This window comes from Idiotropiscis lumnitzeri, chromosome 1, assembly GCF_059441095.1.
Source record: "Idiotropiscis lumnitzeri isolate Australia: NSW breed Sydney's pygmy pipehorse chromosome 1, RoL_Ilum_1.0, whole genome shotgun sequence".
Taxonomy (NCBI): domain Eukaryota; kingdom Metazoa; phylum Chordata; class Actinopteri; order Syngnathiformes; family Syngnathidae; genus Idiotropiscis; species Idiotropiscis lumnitzeri.
This window is the reverse complement of record NC_142391.1, coordinates 33,804,424-33,825,290: the sequence shown is the minus strand read 5'-3', so window position 1 is coordinate 33,825,290 and position 20,867 is coordinate 33,804,424. Positions and strand designations below refer to the sequence as shown.

Sequence of the window (20,867 nt, the reverse complement as noted above, 5' to 3'; positions counted from 1 at the left end):
CAACTTTTTACTATGTTAATAATAATAGTGTGTTGTGAAGACACTGATGCTCATGATTTCTCCCAATAATTGAGACCCAGGCAAATATCATTATGCACCCTTTATTCCTATAAAGCTCTGCCAGCGTGTACATTTTGAAGTGATCATTTCTACAATATTCCTAGTAAATAATGTCCCATCACTGGTGAGCTATTTTTAGAACGTGCCCGCAGGCTACTCATGTGGTCCTTGGGGGCTACCCGATGACCCCCCTTGCTAAAGAGTTGTCAGCAACACTTTGTGAAATAAGTATTTCCGCCGCATTCCCCCAAAACACAGTAGGCCTTACTTAACAGTTAACTCGTCAATTTTCCTTCCACAGTAATAGAAAAAAAATCAACATGCTGCAGCACAATTCTGTTGTGTAGCAATTTTAATTTACATGACATTGTCAACTTGCGTTACATTTAGTGCAAATAATAACACTTCTGATGTACAACTTAAACACGTACAAAGTGTGTGGATTAGTGACACGTTATCAAAATTAAAAACAATAGCAATAGTCTTCGGCGGACATGGTGCGTAGATCTTATAAATTAATCATCCAAAATCCTTCTTAAGATCTGCCAACTCAAGGGCAACTGCCCAACAACAATAAAGTTAAAAAAAAATAATAATAATTTGATGACAACGCTAACAAATGCAAAACAACGCAGAGTTGTTTTGAATGTTGAGGTATGATCATGATGTGAAATGCTGAACTTCCCACCCGCGCCCCCAACCACAGAAAAACTCACTTGCCATCATCACTGTTGATAAATGCACATGTGGTGGTTGTATAGCAACAATGACCAGACTCGTGCTGGTGTCTAAGGCATCCCGGGGCGGTTTTAATCATTATCAGTCACTGTGCACTGTAGTGTGCCACACGAAATGTAATAGTAGCGCTGGAATGCTAAATTTAGGGCGAAGGTGATATACACAATGTGCACGTAGACAAAAATAATTGAGCTGAGACATTTCTTAGGCTGACTTAAGGTCCGGCGGGGGGATGCATTAAAAATCAAGCAACCTACTTGACTCTCGATAAAGAGAGGAGTCTGTACACCACGAGCCACTACGGCAACCAAAATGGCCATCAGGTGCGAGCAGGTAAGCTACGACAGCATCTGTTGTCGATGAGACATCTACTGGCATCTAATTCAAGCGTTTTAACAGTCAATTCACATTTGTCACTTTGGTAAACTAAGTGTGGTTTGTCTGTACAATACGTCGTGTCCCACGGTTGCTCTCCAGAGAAGCCGTACAAATATAAAGATTTTGGAGAGAGAAACTGTCAAAAAGCTTCAAGCGCTCGCCCTCCATCGGACCGCGGGCAGGGTCGTCACTAGAGGGGCGGATGGCGAAAAACAATCATTCACTCACTCACTCACTCACACTTTTCTCTCTTTAGCAGCAGCAAACAAGTAGCGACGATGCTATCGGTTAGCCCCAAAAGACGACAAGTATGTAATCATAAGAAATGTACAAAACAATCTACAAAATAAACACAAAAGCGGATAATCATTTTGAAAACCACTGAGAAGGAAATCTTATGTATAAAAGGACCCACAGATGTTCAGCTAGAAGGACAAATACTGATGGACTCAAGCCACACAAGCAGTCTCTCGTGTTCAAGGGGGTCCTTGGTTGTCCTGGGCGGGACACTTGTTGCACGCTGTCATATTTCGGAGGATCAGCTTTTACCTCCTGAAGGAAGATCGACAGCAACACATCAAACAACTAAAATTGCTGGACTTCTTCAAATAGTGGCCGGTTGCATGCTATGAATTAAAACAATGACGTAGGTAACGTGTTACACCAAAATGTGCACATCTTCCAGTTAACGACTACTCTAATGCGTTACTTTTTTCCGTCAAATACTGCACTTTAAGGACCGTAAGCAACTACTTTTTTTCCCCACTTTTTGAACCATGCGTCTTTTAATGTGACGCGGTTTATTTATTTTTTTGACTGACGACCTTCAATAAATTTAGCCACAGTCTCGTCACATCTAACAAATTAAATTACCAAACACGTCACAGTACACCAATGAAACTGCCTGAGTCCGCCATCACACTGACGATTCATGCTTTGCTGTTGGATTGCAAACACGGGCTGTGAGAGACAAATATGGAAGTGTGGTTTCTTATTGTTTGGAATTTCAATTATAGTTAGTTCTTATTTCGTTTTGAGTTTTGTTTTTTAATTTAGTAAGTTTTAATTAGTTTTCATAGCAGCTTGGTTACTTTTTATTAGTTTTATTTTTTACCCAAAAACACTTAGTATTATTTTTCTTTTTTTTTTTTTTAAAGTGTTGTACTTATGTGCAAGAATTAAAAAAAAAGACCCTGGTAAGTCTTATGTCGTAAAAATTAAACAAAATTATTTAAAACATAAAATAATAAAAACTGACAATACACGGTACAGTTTAAAATAATTACACACAATTACAATAAGCGCAAATAAACACCGGCCACCATTGAAGTACCTATACACTGTACTGCATTTTTGTATGGACAGAAGACGTTACCTCTCAAAATAGGATTGCCTTCCCCGAAGTCTTCTCCTGGACGTAGGAGGTGAAACGTTTGAGGAACTTGGGATACTCTCTCTTAGCAACGGCTCTGAGCACTGAGGCTGGCGCCCAGCCACCGGGATTTACTGCAAGCATGCAGGGAAACATCAACATCAATAAACACGCACGGCATACATATCCTCCTCACAACTGACAAATGTATACAGGAAAGAGAAGTTTTTGTGGATCTTACCATTGGCCACATAGGTGATTTTACACAGGATGTTGTCCCTGCTGATCTCTTTATCGCCCTCTGGTGGACTGACCAGAGTTTGACAGATCATGGCAACGTTGATTTTGGCTCGAACGCACCGATTGGAAGGCTAAAAAGACAAAGCAACATTAAATAAGGCATGGTCAGTGGTATCCAAATAGTTTATTTGATATTTTCTATTTACAATTGATCCCCACACAGAGGCTCCATTGAGTTCATTTGATCAGATCAAATCAAATGGTAAATAGGCTTTCACTTGTGTAGCGGTTTTTCACCCACAAGGCTCTCAAAGCGCTCCTCATTCAGTACAAATTTAACACACGTTAAAACTAAAAAATAAATTGTTAAATGTGGCAGGTCATAGTGACCATTTTGCTGTAACGGGAAAAAAACAGGAGGGTTCATTAAAAATAATACGGAAAAAAAAAGAAATAAAGTTGGACTGGTAATGTGTACAATTTCAGGCATTTCATGATTTATGAATCTCATTTTACTACTTTAGATACGCTTGCATAGCTTTTGCACTAGTTGATGTTGGGAACAGCTGCACTGATGTACTGTGAACTTACAGCCGCATTTTCGTGGTCCACGGAGAAGTTGCACACCAACCAGGTGTCAGGATCATTTTCATTGGTTGCCAGAATCTTCCGGATGGCCGACAGGTAGAGCACATCTCTCTGAGAGGCCGGCCACACCCTCTACGACGCGACCACACGCAGTCAACGACAGAATGAGTGTGAATTTGTGAATTGCAGACAACGTAATGCCATACGGAAATAAAAGAATAGCTTGAAGAAGGTCAGGGTTACCTTGTGTGTCTGATAAACGATAATGGCGTTGTCGGAGAGCGTTTCCACCACGTTGAAGTTTTCAATGGTGGCTAGAGAAGAGACATCCAGTTGAGTATCATGCTTGGGATGACTTGAATTGATCAAATACAGTTGTTGACTTGAACTTACTCTCCCAATCCAAGCGCACTGCAGTGTCCCAGAAGTAGTGGCACACCTCGTGTCCCGTCACCCCTTTGACAGAATGTGTCGCTTTGAGGGGATCCAACACGATGCCGTTCTCCTCTACTTCTCTTCTGTACACCTGGGAAATATTGCGACATGCACATTATACATCATGCACAGGATGGGCCAAAGTGGGCACAGTGTAATATCCCATTTAATAACGTGTAAACTCGTGGCTATTAGTACGAAGCAGCCAATGTATGCACAAATCCGTTTATATGTCGAAATTTTGCTACTGTGGCTTTTAATCAGGTGTGATTTGTCCGGAAATAACGGTAAGTGGATGTGAATAGGAAATTTACCAGATTTTTAATAATGAATCCTATGCCGTTAGCCTCTCGTCATGTACAAATGTTTTTTTTTTGTTTTTTTTTTTGAAGGGGCGGGGGGCAGCCTGGTGAAATGCAAAGATGGGCGCACTTTAAAAAGATGAGGACGGACGGGGACACAGGATGATTACTTTATAGATAAGGACGGAGGGACAAAGGGTACCCAGGATACAGACGGGGGATGGAACGGCAAAATAGAGAGTAAAGTGCCCATCTCTGCTAATGCGAACCAATACAAAGGCTGCGTGAAAAAAAAAAATTAAAAAGATTTTAGTTTTTAAAGAAAAACTTGTGCACACGCTCAAGTCATTGTTGTGTGTGTATATATCAAATTATTGTCTTCCCGTGACTTCACAGGTGAACAAACAAGACGACTCCTACGCAGTTTCTCACCTTCATCTCTCCTTCCTCGATGACCAGCTGCCAGTTGGCATCTCCGCCCATGTCCTGAAGCGAGTACGTCATATGATTCTGCACCATCTCCTCCACCTACGAGACACGAGGCTCCTTAATTGCAGTTATTGTGGTTTAAATTTCTTGTCGAAAACTAATGCTAAAATACTAAATACTGAGGGATCGTGGACTAGAAAATACAGTTGCCAATCTACCTTGTTGGTTTTCATTTTGACATTTCTTGTCAGTTTAAATCACATTTAAAATATATATTTGTCATTTTAGAGTTAAAGTATACACTTCAAAGAGTATTTATTGCCCTCATGCATAGTTTTTATTGTTTCTTTTGGTCATGTGGAAAGTCTTAGGTTTGCAGCAATGTTCAATAAACAGTGTAGCTGGCACCCAGTAGCTGGAATGTTATCGCAGAGGGGTTGGGAATTTGTCGAGCAAACAGAGTCAGTGGGCAGTAACCAGATATACACAATATTATGCGCAGTGAGTTATTGAAATAATGACTCAACACTTGAACTTGATGAAGGTTCAGCAATTCATTAAGTCCACAACGAGGCCAACGCAGTCATTCACGAGTTAAGCAGGACGGGCAAATGAATGACATTTTTCGAGGTCAAACGGTCACTCTAGATTATTTTACTGATGGAATGTCATGTTGTCAACAAAAGATTTATCATTCCTGTAAAGGAAGGTTAAAGAGAGTAATTTCTTTTCTTTCTGCTCATGCTCTCTAGGACAATAAAGTGTATGTGCCCTTGCACATACAAGAGCCCTCCAAATTACCTGAGTGCTGAATCTGTGAATGTCATCTGAAGCACTGACTAGCTCGACAGAGGACAGGGAAGAGCAATAACTATGTGCCTGTGCAGCAAGGAAATATGAGAAAGAGAAAGGAATGACAGAGTGCGAAGCACCAAAAGCAGAAAGCCAAAGGAATCAATCATCAGATGCTCGAAACGGAAAAAGTTACAGATTATTTAGGTGGACACATCAAGACTAGAGCATAAGTGATGAAGGAGCTTGAAAGGCATGAGAGAAGATGAGGATGAATGGGTGTAGAACCTTGGTAGCGAATCTGTGTGTGCTGATGCTTGAGTAGACGTCGCCGGGAGGAACGGGGGTCAATCGAGGGATCCTGACCTTTTCCGACTGGCACTGAAGACAATAAGATTTGTGAGAGACAACAATTTGAGATTTGGGATTGAAAATGTACGCATTTAAAACATCAAAGCGAACACAGCAAGTCCGCAACACCAAACATACATTGGAGGATATGTCTAGGACTACGAAATGTATGGTGGTTTATCACTGCATCTTACAAATCTAAATAACACTGCGGAACAGCAAATTTTAATCAGAATTGGCTTTATTTCTCCCTCCATGTATTTTTAAAACCAATTTCAATGTCAATTTTTTTCAAACACGTTAAGATGTTTTAGATATTTTCATTTTTTAAATTTGACCGATAAAAGCTTGCGCAATACCGTTTTTACCATGCGCTGTCATTTATCTGTTTTAGAAGAAAAAAAAAAAACACCCGTTGCAGAAACTAGTCTTTCATTCATAAGTATTACTAAATATAATATTCAATATTATATTGTTACTACAAAAACCTGGTGTTCTAGAGAAAAATAAAACGGGCACATACGTAATTAGAAGCAAAAATTATCTAGAAAAGTTTACTACATTCATCTCTTATTAAAAGAAAAAACATTGTAAACATTTGAGTGTACTCAAGTGCCAACAATAAAGTAAACTAAAATTACAAGTTATAACCATCTTTTGAATAGCACCAAATATTTGATCTCAAATATCCTATTAAATTTGAATCAACTCGAAATTATTCAGCCATGATATGCTCTAAAGTGCTGCTACAAAAACACACGCACAATCAAGCCAAACAAAACTCTGACCTGTGTCCTAGGTACAAAGACCTCAGAGGCAGACAGATAACTTTGAATGCGATGTATTTCTTGGTTCTACCAGTCGCACATTCTCATGCAAATATTCAAGACTTTATGTGCTCAGGGAGCACCAGAAGATCTGGGAGTCTTGTTCAGGGCACCTCAACAGTGAGTAAGGGGAAGGCAGACGGGAAAAGTTCCCTTCATTTGTCCATTTAACTTATTGAACCTGCTCTTCAATCACATTCTGTTTGCTGAGGTTTGATGAGTGCACAAAATGGATGCACAACAGCAAAGGCTGACACATGAGTACAGCATGAAGAAAGACAGGCTCAAACACAAGTGTCAATGTGTCATGTGAAAGAGTGAGGCAGATAAACAACACACCTGCTCTTCGATCTTATCTTGTCTGTCCAACGCCGCTTCGACCGCATCGAAAAACTCGTCCTCATTGATCAAACTGTTGGGCCCTTCCTGGAAACGTAGGTGGACAATCATTAAGCAAACAACATCAGATGCAGCAAAAGGATTATTAGCACTAGAATTCCATTTTGCCTCATAGTCCGGGCCTCCATAGTGTGACTTTTTCTTCAGTTCATGCACCGCAGACTTATAGGCATCTTCTACCCGCCTCCTTTTCTCCAGCTCCTGGAAAAAAAGGGGAAAAAAATGATAATGTGGGCCAAGAGCTTTTTCTCAACTCATCTTATCTTGATAGAGCTCTTTAAAAAAAACAACCACAGCTGACACAAAGTTTTGTATACATGAATCGTATAATAATATAGTAATATAATTATACCATAAAAATAGTATGCTGTGATGCAGAGCACCAAGGCTTTCCATTAAGACGCGTGTCTAATTATTTGCAACATCTCTTCAAGGACACAATTTTTTCCCAAAGCACAATTTACAACAGTTTCATATAAAAAAAACTCAAGAATAACAGAACATTGGTCATGCCCTAATCCTTGTCTTGCTTAAATGATTGAGGGTGGCCACATCTCACCCAAGTGAGACACCCCTCATACTGTTTGGGTGAAAAAGAGCAGGGGTTTTGTTACCATGACAAATGGCAGCATAGCTGGGGGTGGCTGCACTTTAAGACCTGATTACAAAAAAATTGACTGCAAACTACAAAGTACACGCAAACCCCTATTCTCAATTGTGGAGACAGCACTTAATCAACTGCTGAATTACACTTATCTTTAAATAGTGTGTGGGCTTGTGGATGTGATGCAGCACACAAACACGTCCACATGTTTACCTGATCGACAGAATCACAGAGCATTCAAGTATTTTGGCGCTTATCAGAAGCAAACGCTGTTGTCAGACATTAATTTATAGATCCAACAAATTAATTCAGCTCTGTTTACCTTTTGTTTCAGACAAGACAGAGGAGTCCTGCGACTGGACTTTGGCCACTGCCTTGGCGCAGAGCGCATCGTAGCCACCAAGTCATGGGCAGTTATTAGAATTTTCCACAATTGTGATGACACTACTGTGCAAAATTCTAAAGGGCTTGCTCGCAGCCAAAAGTAGGCCAAAAAATTATCTTGGCTGTTTGAGTTGACTCTAGGTAGGTAAGTAGGCACTCAAGGAACCCAAATATCAACATATACGACTTTACATTTTTGTTTAATTTCATTCATCTAACCTAACTAAATAAGGTTACTTGGGCAACGTTCAAATAATCTTGGTATAGCAAATGGTGCCCGATGAATATTGGTATATTTGTATTACAGTAATTAATCGTTTTTCGGGGACCTGAACCCCTACGATAAGTGCACAAGAACATTAACAACAGCTTTAGACATAATGCAATGTAGGATTCTAGTTCAGGTAAACTGTTTTAAAACAAAGTTTAACAAACACTAACATTTTATTAACCGGTGTATCGTGCTGAGCAAGCTTTGTTTGTCGGCGGCTCCGCTCACAGCTTTTGAACATTCGTTTACTATCCACTCATCTGGCTCTACTTTGACTTTGCAGTTCAAAAGTGCCGTTCGTTTATTGTTTTAATGTAGACTGGCAGATAAAACAGAGGTAGTTCAGCCAATCAGTTCTCGGGATAAAGCCACCCGAGTTCTCATTGGTTGATCCTGCGGCTGGGAACCAATCATGCTCCTTATCAGGGCCAGTGGGTGTGTCCAAAGCCTCTGTTCATTCATATCTTTGGAGCAATATGGCTCTTTGATGAATACGTTGAAAAAAATTGCGAAACACCGAAGCCACAAAAAGTGAAGTGCGAAGTGGCCACTGTATACATGAAATCTTTAAACCTTTGAAGCCGTGAAGCTAATATTTTAGTCCCGGTCAGAGGCAAAGCAACAGACTTTAGGCAAATGTGTGAAAACTCTACAATGGCCGGCTTAAGACGTCACAACGTTGCCGCTTTCAAAACAAGAACCTGACAAACCGGTCAAATGATTTCTTCTGCTTTTACACAGATAATGAGAGCGACTAAAAATGCCTGGACATTTGCTAATAACCCAGCTGAGCCAAAGAATTGTACTTTCTTTCTGACAAAAATGTACACCACCATGAAGCACTCCACAAACCAGACTGCGCCACCGTAAGAACGCAAAGTGTGTTTGTTGTAAGGTGTCACACTCTCCACAAAAGAAACATGAAGGTTCTCTCTTAGCGTCATCTATTAGGAGACCTACTTTGAAGAAGAGGCTGCAGGTCTGTAAAGGTATCCAGTGTTGTGTCTGGTACTTGAGCACCTCTGACCGCCGCTGTGGTTTCCATAAACTTAACCAAGATGTCCGAGCAGTCATTTTTCCAATTCAGTTCCTCGTACGGCCGCACTTTCCTAACTTATTCTCTTCCTTTACTCCCCAATGGCAGCTAAAACTCACGCTTAAAACAACATTTAGATAAGAATTAGTTTGACGTGAGCTGTCGAAGACACTCCGATCTCTTCCCGGCTCTTGTACTCTTTAGGGTTGGGCAGCAAGCCATTGCACAGGAACTGGTTTGACAACATGAGCAGAGTCGATCAAGAGCAAAGAGCATTCCTTTACTGACACACAAACACACACATGCGCACACACACAGTTCGCCAATGTTCATGCCACAACCAATGAATGTGTGTCTTGTCGGCACACTGGTCACACTGCTGGCTTGACGCTTGCTGAGGGCAACACGTGCATTTGTGCGTAAAAGTGCGAGTCTCTTAAAAGTCCTACTTACCAAACATTGTCATGTTGCAGTTTTGTGTCTTAGAATTGAATCATGTCAAGGCCCCAAAGTGTTACATAAGACTTTTATGACGTGAACACAAAGGCCAACAACAGGTGACAAGTGTTTCACACCTCTACTCAGCAACGCCTGCTGAAACCCCCATTCAGGATATGTTGCACCAATTCAGATTCTAACCATCTGTGTACGCCTCTGCTCCACCAGCAGGAAGTGAAAATTAAGCGAGAGCTCTAAAAGTTTTTGCTTGTTCGGGAAGACTTTTTGCAAGACTATGGAGTGTTGGAATTTTTGGGAAATCACTGATCACTGTGATGGACCCAAATGAGCCAAGCACACAATTTCAGTTCTCATCTTAGCATGCATGCCTTTATCGAACTTGGGAGGAAAGGGACTTCCTCGAAGCATTTCCAAAAAGTAAAGAATAGCCCACTGTGCTTTCATAAACGAAACACTTAAAATTTAAAAATTGATAAATTGACTCCGGACTTTTGTGCTGTGCGTCAGTACCTTGTCCAGCCTTTTCTGCCAGCTGTCTTCACGTTTGACCATCAGCTCAATGCAGTGTGACAAAGTGGACAGGATACCCGCTGTCGTGGCCTTGAAGGTGATGGCCTCACCCTTGAAGTCTATGCCATTGATGCCTTTGGGACTGGTGGGGGTGAACACTGACATAGGCAAGGAAAAAAAGAAACACATAAGAAATAAGCCAATGTGAGTGCTCCCTCACAACTTGATTGGATGACATTTTATTTTGATTGGATGTCAGTTATCTATCCAAAGGACACTAACGTTTCTCTTTGCTGCCGTTATTGTTGTAACAACATTCACCATCTGGCCTTGAGGCAGCAGGGAAGTCATCTTCATCCTCCTCCACTATTGGGACCAACAAGTTAATTAGTACAAAACACCAATAATGACTTATCAAAATGTGCACAATGCTACACATTAAACAAGATTCAGAGGACTGACGCAACAACGAGCGCTGCATGTTGGTATTGATTTTCATTTTCTTTTCCTTCTTGCCAGCAACTCTTTTGTTCTCTGTACTACTGTAAAATCAAGTTTAAATGTCAGTCTTGTAAAAATACTATTAAGAGGACCAAATCAATCAGAAATGATCCCTTTATGCAGTAGGTTACCTCTGTCCCGGTGAAACTCATCTTTGGAGACAGCATCAGCGCAGGAGTCAAAATATTTCTGCAAAGTGTCCACTTGTCTGCAAAGAATGTCCCGGAAGGTCTCCATTTCTGCTAATTTCTCACACAGCCTGTGTCCCTTCTGAACAAGACGACGCCATTTTATTATTCAGAGCATTGGGTAATTTCTAACTGCCTGAAGGAGCATGTACCTACCTTGAAAGAAGATGCAGATGTGGCCGACAAGGCACTGGCTGCTGAAGTGAGAGACAACATGGAACCATGACGCCTCAGACTAGATTCTGACCCATACCCGGACTCTGCCTGTGGAAATGGAGAGACAGCAACAAGCATGCAGGGGAGAGTACGATTACAAATGGACACTAAAAAGTAAGACCAGTGCAAAAAGGAAAGGCAGAGCGACAAGACACAAGAAGCAATGCGCTTCCAAAGTCTGCAGCTCACACAAAGAACACAGATAGCGCATGGAACACTTTCAGCAGTCAGCAGCACTGAGCAATGCTGAGCTGGACAAGAGCAGGACCTCCACCTACACAGCCAAACACTAGAGAAACAATGGGAATGACAAATATGCACAAACCTAGCAGCACCAGTCTTACCATGTGAAAATAAAGCCTACTCTGTCCAGAGAGAATGCATCTCATCTTAAGTTACCACTGAGGGGAAAAAAGACACTAGAGGAGTCTCTCTGAAATAAAAATCCCTTGCGATTAACTCGGCTGATATGCAAAACTGTGCTATAAAAGGACATGATAGAAAATTTACTGGGTTTTTTTGTTCACAAATAGGTGGGTCTCTGGAGTGCCTACTTGACATTTAGTGGAAACTACACAACAAAGTCAATGTTTTCTGAAAATGTGTCAGTAAACTCACTATTCTTAGTTATTATGTAAATTAGCCCTTCTGTTACATAATAACCACCCCCACACCAATTTCTCCGTCAATGACATGATCAGCTCAGCACCACTTTCAAGCCACGGTCTGACTACATTATCTGAAATGCTGTTTACAATAGAAAGATGAGAAGAGCGTCACCGAGTATTGTTGGACGCACAGATTAGCATGAGCTGAGAGTTAGTGGTTGGATTTGTTCGTGCCAACATATGGGTCACGTGTGTTGCATGGGTCACGTATGCAGATCTGGACACTAACAGACTAATTCAGTAGCTTGAAGGTGAAGTGCCAAAATGCAATCTGTGCTGTCTTGAGGGCATTCGGGTACGCTTTACGGTTCGCTTTCAGTTCAAACTTGAGGCGCAGCTCAGTATAGCGCACGTTTGGCCCATAGTTGCTCATTTGCATGAAACTGAGCTGGCCCATCAAAAAAGGCTGATTTCAGCAAGACAAAAAAATTAAATGTGTTAAGTGCATGTAATTCTTGACCATTGAGTATTGTTGACAAATGCAAGTCACCGACATTAGGACACTATTTTAAATTGTGAAACGATACATAATGTCTCTTTTAAATGTGGAACCAGCCAAACCCAATGGGACGCCAATGATGCCTGCATCCCACATGCTGCCAGTGACTCCAATATGCAGTCAGCAAGGTTGTGACGCAACCTGCACAAGCATGCATAAAGTGAGAAGCAACTGACACCAAGTCGAAAACACACCATGGAGTTGCCATAGTGATTTACACAAATATATTACTTTTTAAGTTATTAATGACATTAATTAAAGACTTAAAGACATAAATTATCAAGATTTTTCTCTAAATTTTTTACACTGCTGCAAATGCACTAACTACATGTTTAATTTGAGTTTCAAAATTCAAAACATTCAGTTTTTTTCAGTTACATCATCACCTGATATTAAAAAAAAAGAAAGCAAAGCATGCACAGCACTGGTGTGAGAAAAACATACAGAAAATGACCGACTTATCCCTGCACACAGTATCGTTACCTTTGAGGGTAACATGCCATATTAATGTAACACAATAAATCAAATTGACATTGAGGAAAAAGCTCAAAGCTACTTTGACGAATAACAACAATCTGGATTCAATTCCACAGGCAATTGATCCACAACTAAGAAAAAGGACATGCAGATAACAGCACACAATTCAAGAGTTCTGTCAGAGTTAAAGGGCGGCATGCCAGCATGAAATGAGCCCACCATTCGACCATTCCAGCAGCCAAAGCACAGCAGGACACTGCTGCAGTCTTGACGGCTCGTTGGCCCAAACATGGCCCAGACTTTTCCTTCAGGCACACACCCTAGTTTGTTCTGACAGTTCAGATGCTCCACTCCGATCCTCCAGTTTCCCAGGATACACCTCAAGAAGCAAGAGGAAGCGACGACGACGACGAAGAAAAGCAATAGAATCAGCTGAGCTTGTTAAATAGAGACAGCATCAACACAGCAGGGGAGCGGGCAGGGTAATTGCTTTGTTGCAGAAGCAGAGACATGGATGAGGCTGAAATGAAGAATTCTTCAGGAAATTGAAGCAGCTCAGCTTTTAGTCGGTTCGAAAGGAGCCACACACTCATGCATGCAGTCCACTCTGGCTGCAGAAATTCATCACACAAGACCACACACCCTGATGTGGGAAACCTTTTCATCCTTCCCAGTTGTATGTGCAGAATCCACTGCTGGTCCAGTGCAAGTGAGAGTGCAAGTGCACGAGCGCGAGCCAGGGCCAAACTCCATTTGCAAGCATGCATGCATTAAGAGAGGAAGATGAGAGCCGTCTGGCGCTGTTTGGGTAGTAAAACGTATCATGGGTGGGCGATGGATGCAGCCTACCCGAGTCTAGCAGAAAGAGAGCGAGGCCAGGGGGGACAACATTCAAGAGCTTCTTCTGCTTTACTCTTTCACTCTTTTTGTCTGCGCTTGTTCTGATTAGCTCAAATGCAACTTTAAAAAGCAACAGTGCCAGCCAGCAGCCTGAAGTAGTGGGGGGTTTAAAAACACAAATATAAAAACACCACTGTCCACCCCTTGGAGCATGACAAAATGGAACAATCGGATTGAGAGTTTTATGTGTCCCTTTTGATTTGGTTAGGTTTGCTGTGAGAACAAGTGCTTAAAAAATGTATTATTCAACAAGAGGTTGCACTTGAAGTCTTTACATGGAGCACAACTGTTCACGCCTACCAAGACAAATGCTTGACTGATTTTGACAAGTGAGCATATGCTTTTAAAAAAATCATGCTAAATTATGCTGCTGTGAAATGGAATGTAAAACAAGACACTAATATTTGCTGCAATCGTATTTAAAAGACGAAACAAATGGGACCGTCTCCCGGAGTATGATGCAAGTCTTGTTTTGTCCAGCGAGGGGCAATGTTGAGACAGGCTAGCCAAGCGCAACCTGCAGGTAGCAGTTTACTGGGGTTATTGCAGGGCACACTTCAAACATAACCCAGGAATACTCACACACTGCCACTAATGGACCAAAGACCTGCGGGCAGTCACACTCAGCTGACATGCCGAAAGTCAGCAGCAATGTCAGCCACAGGCTCCACCATTTTTTCTTAACACAATAGTGAAGCGGACTTGATGAGAATTTACAAAATAGGCATTACTTTTACATGAGGTGCCTATTTTTCTTAAATGTGCTGCCTTTTGGTGTGGAAAAGGGAACCACACATGTTCATATGCTATTCATAAATGCTGTGGCTGTAAACCAAAAATATACATGGAATTTATATTTCAACGTCATGCATTGCAAGTTATTTTTCCTCAAATCTACCTACAAATGTATTGTTGTCAAAAAGCACAATGCACCCATTTATGTCCAAATGCAAACTAAGCTGTACCATAAATGTCAACAAAACTACTTATAGTAATTTGAATGAGAACGATTGCAGCAACTTCATTTGAGGAAAGAGATCAAATATCTGGGCTGTGGGTGTGTTTAATAACTTGGTTATTCTATTTTAAAGTGGAAGTCAACTTGAGAATTTCAGCTGCTAAAAACAGGTGAGCCATAAATGGTCATTACCTGAACATTTCAGTTGACAGAAATCCCAAATTTGCTGCCCCCTGAGATGGCTAAAAATGGGTCGATTTTGTTGCTGAACTCACATTCCACCAACGCAATATTAATCAGACTACTGAAAGCGCATAGAACATTTTATTATAAGCTTCTTTGCAATAAAATGGGGGCGGACAATCATTTACATATTATAACCCTCCAATGTTGTGAGAGAGTAGAGATCCAGGAAGATCTTACCTTGTGTGAACTACGCTTAATTAGATAATCTTTGACACACCCACAGCAACACATCAAAAGGTTATGATTCATAATGTGCCTATTAAGGGACTCAAGGACGGTTAAACATGGGCTATAGCAACATACTTTACAACATAGATGTTGGCCAACTAACTGTTAGTGAGCAGCTGTTGAGACTCCAATGACTGAGTGATGTCCCCATCTTGCACACATTCAGATTGCTCACATTCCCAAGGAAAGGGAAAGACACAAAGAGGGAGTGTCAATGCAAGCAAGCATCTGTCCCAGTCCTGCCACACCCAACTCAGTGATTAACCGGACAACCAGGGCCCAGATTGATTATGAGCAAGAGAGAAATGTGACTCATGCAGCTGTGTGGAATCACAACATATTCAATATATTTGTGATGCTAATGCACTGAGAGACGTTGACTCTGGTTTCCACCAATGCCCCTGACATGCTGATAAACAGGCCCAAGAAATGCAATGAGGATCTGATAGTGTAGCATTAATTCATTTAGCAGGGCGTCAAACTCACGCATGCGGCTTGAAAGCCAGCCAGTCAGCGGAGAACAATCATGTTACCGCAAAGGATTCCAAAGAGCAGGAAGTACAAAGAAAAAAAAACACTACAAAGATCAGAGCCAGTAAAGATTTCTCATTTGCTTTTCAAGTCACTAAGACTATCAAAAGAAAGTCACTCTTGGACTCTCTTCTTCTCAAAGAAAAATAAACATTTTCCAGCTTTTTCCCTTCTTTATTAATCAGTAGCAAAACATAGGTTGTTTTCTAACCAAAAAGCACAGAAAATAAGATTTTTGTCAAAAGTAAAATGCCAAGCAGAACAGTGACTACTCCATATGTAGGGAAAATTGCTTAAGATGATCGTAGATTCAATTGTGATGAAACTTTGTAGCAGCCCTGACATGTTTACAAATGAGAGAGCAAATGCAATTGAAGGCCATACTTGGCCTTAACATTTTAGGCTGTAAATGTTTAGTGCTTTTCAAAATGGAACCAACAACTATTATATACACAATGGATGCATGCATTATGAATACAATTAAAGGATCTATAACAAAAAAAAACTAATACTTAAACACATTTCACTCCTCTCAGGAATCAAACATTTTTAATCAAGAAGATAAAAGGCCCTTTGATGAAGAAAACTAAAATAAACGTTCATACTGGTTTTTATTTAACCTGTATTCATCCCAAAGATGTTTTTCTTAACTGGTACGGCTAATTTAAAACTATTAAAATGATCTACAAAATCAAAATGCGGTATGCAAAAAAAAAAAAATAGGAGGAACACATTTTTTTTAGCACTGTAACATAGTATAACGTAAAGAATAGGGTTATGTGTGTTTTATTATTATGCATTGCCATTGAGGAGTTATGACAAATGTCATGTTCTGCTACTTTGAATTCGCTTATTTCAACTTTTCTGCATTATATTCGCAAGTGTGAGAACAAGAGAATAAGCGAGCAAATGAGCGTGTGTATGCTGTTTTGGTTGTTAATAAACCTGAGTCATCAAATAACGCCTCCATTATCCATATTAGATGCAACACCCCAATGTGACATGATATTACAACATTTCATCAACCACACCATAACTTGCGTGTGCTAATGCTAGCTTCCAGACACAACTAGCCATTTGTCGGAAATGGAATCATATAGAAGAAAATGTGAGAAAATGTGGGGAGGGTTTGCTTCCTTCCACTCACCTTGTGCAACTCAATTGACTCAATCCATTGGAGTCTGTGCTCGGGATCTTCTGCTCGGAGGTACCACACGCTGTCGTTGACACTGATGTCAAACCGACACTCGTCAAACTCATGTGGCTGCAGGGAAAGATTAATAAAAAAAGATGAGGAAATGTCAAGAACCAAACTTTTAGTTGTGCCCTAAAACATAATTGTAAAATTTCTGCTAATGCTGGAAGTTGAGGCATTGTCACATGAAGGACTGCTATGATGCATTCAAAGTGGTCCGTCATGACAATGGCTGCCAAGCAAAGACATGTGGATTCAATTGTTTGGGATTTTTACCACACAATAAACAAGAATGTTAATGAGAACCTCATGTCTTATTCAGTGAACACAAGTTTAAAAAACTAAAGAGAATCTTGGAGCTGCCCTTCGCTTGACCGCGGGGTCGTCACAACCTCACCTCCTACATTCAGCCCAAATCCTTCAACTATTTCACCCTCCTTTCCTGCAATGTGCCCCACCCACCTCCAGACAACAAGCACACAAGGCACCCAACCAAACACGTGAACAGAATTCCATTTTCCACTGAGATTGGAATTTGACCATTGCACTCAGCAGGCGAGAGATGTGCTCTGCGAAGGCTCCTAATGTGAAATCAGACGCAGTAGACTGGATTCTCCTCGGATGACATGGCTGTCAGCTGACACAACCTCACGTTGGCCACGTTTAACTAGATTTGCCCATATGGCATTTGTGCTTTTTTCTTTGCTGGCTGACAACAACATCATACAGTTGTACACGAAACAGAAACCCTGAGCCTGAATATTTCTTAATCTAATACTGCTGTTACAGGGACCCATAAATATCCATTAGCGGCAGATCGAAATATATGATCTGTCCGTTGGAGGGGGCACAGTAGTAACCTCTAGTGTATTCAGCCGTGAGACCATTTCAGGTTCTACGGATCTAACTGAGTTTTATTCGACACAGCCCATAAAACCCTGCTTTTACAGTCCCCTTTATACATCTTTTAATCTGCTTGGGCATTCTCATTCCCCTTGTAAAAGCCCTACTGTACAGCTGAGCTCCACTCGTGTCTTGTGTACACTCGATTGTGGCATCCTGACAGTTAGTGGAGTCACAGGGTCAAGAAAAACAGACCAAAATAACCATTACTATTTGTATTTCAAGCAAAGTACAGTAGAACCTAAAAAATGTGCACAGCATCTCCTCTAGGACGCTCGGCAACCTCAACGTGACTGAGTGTATTCTAAGTCATCACTGTATCATTATATATCATAGTCATTATTATTATTATAATACATACCACATCTACAGAAGTAATGTTTAATTTAAACAAGACAATTCGTAAATGAGAAACAATATACAACAAAGCTGGGGTTAGCATGATGGCTTGACCCGCGGCAAGTGTTCCAGTTTCTCATGAGGCCCCTTTACGGAATTAATTGCACACCTCTGGGATAAACAGCTGAGAAACTGGAAAGCAGCATGTTCCAGAGAAAGTGCGGCCATTACAAATCCTTCAACTGTACAGGTAAAATTTTCAGCAATATTTTAACAGTTACAGTAGTTTAAAAACAAGTTAACTGATTGATAACAAACGGTAAAAACAAGAGTTAATATCTATTTAATAAGCCATACTGCTAAATTGCAATAAATTTCATGTCCACTTCTATGGTCATCATCCCACTTTTCCTCTTTGCTAAAGAAAAAAAATGAATTCAAGATGCTCACTAAGATGAAATCTAGCGTAACATCACACACACGATGATTGTCGGAATTTTGGAGCATATTTTAGGTAACATTTTTGTTGGCTTTGAGTGTTCACTATACTACTTAAGCCCATTAAAAAAACACAATGAAATTGAATGGGTCCCGACGTCTGTTGAACAACTGAACGAAATCCTATCTCAAAACAAAGTTTTATTTCAATAGTAATGCTGCTTAATGAAAACAAGCAGAAAGGAAAACATGATCCTCATGTGAGAGTATTTAACGTGTTAATAGTGTGTGGTGGTAAAGATATGACAGTGTACATATAGTAAGTTTGTTGTGTTATGCAATTCCATAAGAGACAGGCTGATATCACTGTGCACCTAATGAGTGTCATAGTCTGATTTGAGCAATAGGAGAAGCGCAGGCAGTAGTTTGTTGGTTTTGTAGACCACACATGTTCGTGTTGTGGCCCATTAAATCCTCTTGCACATGTCTCAGTAAAACAAACAGTTTGGTTTCTGTGCAAGGTTGTGATATGCTGATGAAAAAAAAAATGAAAATACTTAACCAGGAATTGGAATCGTAGCTTATCTGACAGCAAAAATGGTGAGGTCCGCATCGGGAAAGAATAAGGGTAGAGTGTACATACTATGTAAAAAGTAAGGGGAATGTGATTGACTGCTAGTGGCGAACCAAACTGGAGGTTGCTATCCTGCCTGTTATCCTAATCAAATCTGAACAAGTTAATATTTACCCTTCTATCTTCAAAAATGGATAAAGGAATAACTACATTCTGGTGAATAGGGCCCATAACACTGGGAACACCTGGAGCACTAAAGCATTAATTGCATTTATTTATTCCCTCGTGGCTAAAAAAAATGCACTTTACCTTATTCTACATTTGAGCTTGACCACACACTCGAGTAAGTCCCCTTTTCCCCTCTAGCATACTTACTGTGATGACAGCCTTACTGAGGCACAAAGAGCCCCTGCAGCCATATTCCCGTTCATCTTCGGACTTGTAGTAGCTCAAAGTGTTGTTCTTCAGCACGACCCATCGGTCCTGCCATCCGTGTATGTAATTTGTCCACTAGAAACACACAAGCACCGTTACTAAGTTTATAGTCCCCAAGCATGACGAACGTAAGTGTAAAATGTAACCAAAATAAAATGAAAAAAAAATCATTACCTTGCTCAAAACGCCTCCAAACTCCACAGGTTGTGCGGATTCTGGTTCCACATCTTCGTCTGAACCGGACGCTGAGCTCTTTTCGGACATTTAAATCCAAGATTCAGAAGAACCTACGTGTTTTTTTTTTAATCAGAGCACTCTAGCTCGACACTAACTTAATAAATCTCCAGAAGGCAGTAGAATCCAAACAGAACCTGCTTGCTCTAAAAAAATAAATCAACTCAAAGTTAGCCTCCCGGTCAGCAGTATGGCGTTAACGTTTGAGGAAAACAGGCACACAAAAAATAGCACTTGTGGAGAATGGTGACGATCCAACCTCGACCACTCGCTTTAGCGGGATTTGTTTTGAAAATCAATTCGACTAGCACTGTCACAAGCTAGTTAGCGTCAACGGTTAGCTGTCAAACGTTAACTTGACTCGTAACTTGTGACTGTTCCCATGCGCGCCGCCCGCAAACGACTTGCTACCGAAAGAATAGTCGATGAAGGCTCTCGCGTTACCGCCGTTACGTTACCTGAACTAAGAAGCTACAAATGACGATGAAAGGGGCCGCATTACTGCTTTATTTCCGTGGTTTTGTTAGCAACTGCGGACGACTCCACTAGCTTGTCATTTGGGTCGAGGGGGAGGAGCCGCAGCCACGCTTTACTGTGTACCTGAAAAAGACAAGCGTCGAGCTAGCGTGGAGACGTAGCGGAAGTCGATACCCGGCGTCTATCAAATCAAATCAAATCAATTCAAATCACCAACATTTCCGTACTTGAAATTAAAATAATTTACGATGCATATTTTTTTAAATAAAACACCAAAATATTTTGATGGCTGGAAGTGTTGAATAAAATGTTCTCTAAATATATCCAGATACACCAAAATCAATTAAATAAAACATATACGTTGCTAATGCATCAACTACGTCCCTTTTTAAATGTCCTGATTATTGAGACACATTTTTCTACATTAATTTGTCCTGTTATCCATTTTAGACACTTCTAAAATGATATTCCTGTACGTCGCCGTCCTATATGCAGGTAAAACACAACAAACTTCACGTCAACTGACCTCTTAAAAGGCCACCTGAATGTGACGTTAAGTGTCATCATTAGAAGCTTTCCGCACAACCGTTGAAAATGACGTTTTTTTCATACATCATTTGACATACAACCAAAACGAAGTGACTGTGAGCAAAAATAGTGCTTCAGAAAACGATACATTTGCTGT

At 40.7% G+C, this 20,867-nt stretch overlaps 1 protein-coding gene across 2 annotated transcripts; it reads right to left on the bottom strand.

Moving 5' to 3' along the window:
• Nucleotides 1-394: 394 nt before the first annotated feature.
• Nucleotides 395-20,385, bottom strand: LOC148344325 (ceramide transfer protein-like). 2 transcript variants are annotated; one of them, XM_088296566.1, is made up of 18 exons: nucleotides 19,646-20,385; nucleotides 19,412-19,546; nucleotides 16,735-16,851; nucleotides 11,021-11,128; nucleotides 10,808-10,946; nucleotides 10,458-10,541; nucleotides 10,176-10,333; nucleotides 7,020-7,112; nucleotides 6,852-6,938; nucleotides 5,623-5,715; nucleotides 5,344-5,421; nucleotides 4,546-4,641; nucleotides 3,770-3,902; nucleotides 3,620-3,690; nucleotides 3,380-3,508; nucleotides 2,790-2,919; nucleotides 2,552-2,682; nucleotides 395-1,728 (listed from the first exon to the last, which is right to left on the bottom strand). In XM_088296566.1, exons 1-17 carry the CDS (start codon nucleotides 19,733-19,735, stop codon nucleotides 2,555-2,557), a joined length of 1,869 nt encoding a protein of 622 aa, XP_088152692.1. In that variant the 5' UTR covers nucleotides 19,736-20,385; the 3' UTR covers nucleotides 395-1,728; nucleotides 2,552-2,554. The 2 variants fall into 2 exon arrangements, with proteins under 2 accessions (XP_088152692.1, XP_088152701.1); XM_088296575.1 differs by lacking the exon at nucleotides 5,344-5,421 and having other exon boundaries at nucleotides 19,646-20,348.
• Nucleotides 20,386-20,867: the final 482 nt, after the last annotated feature.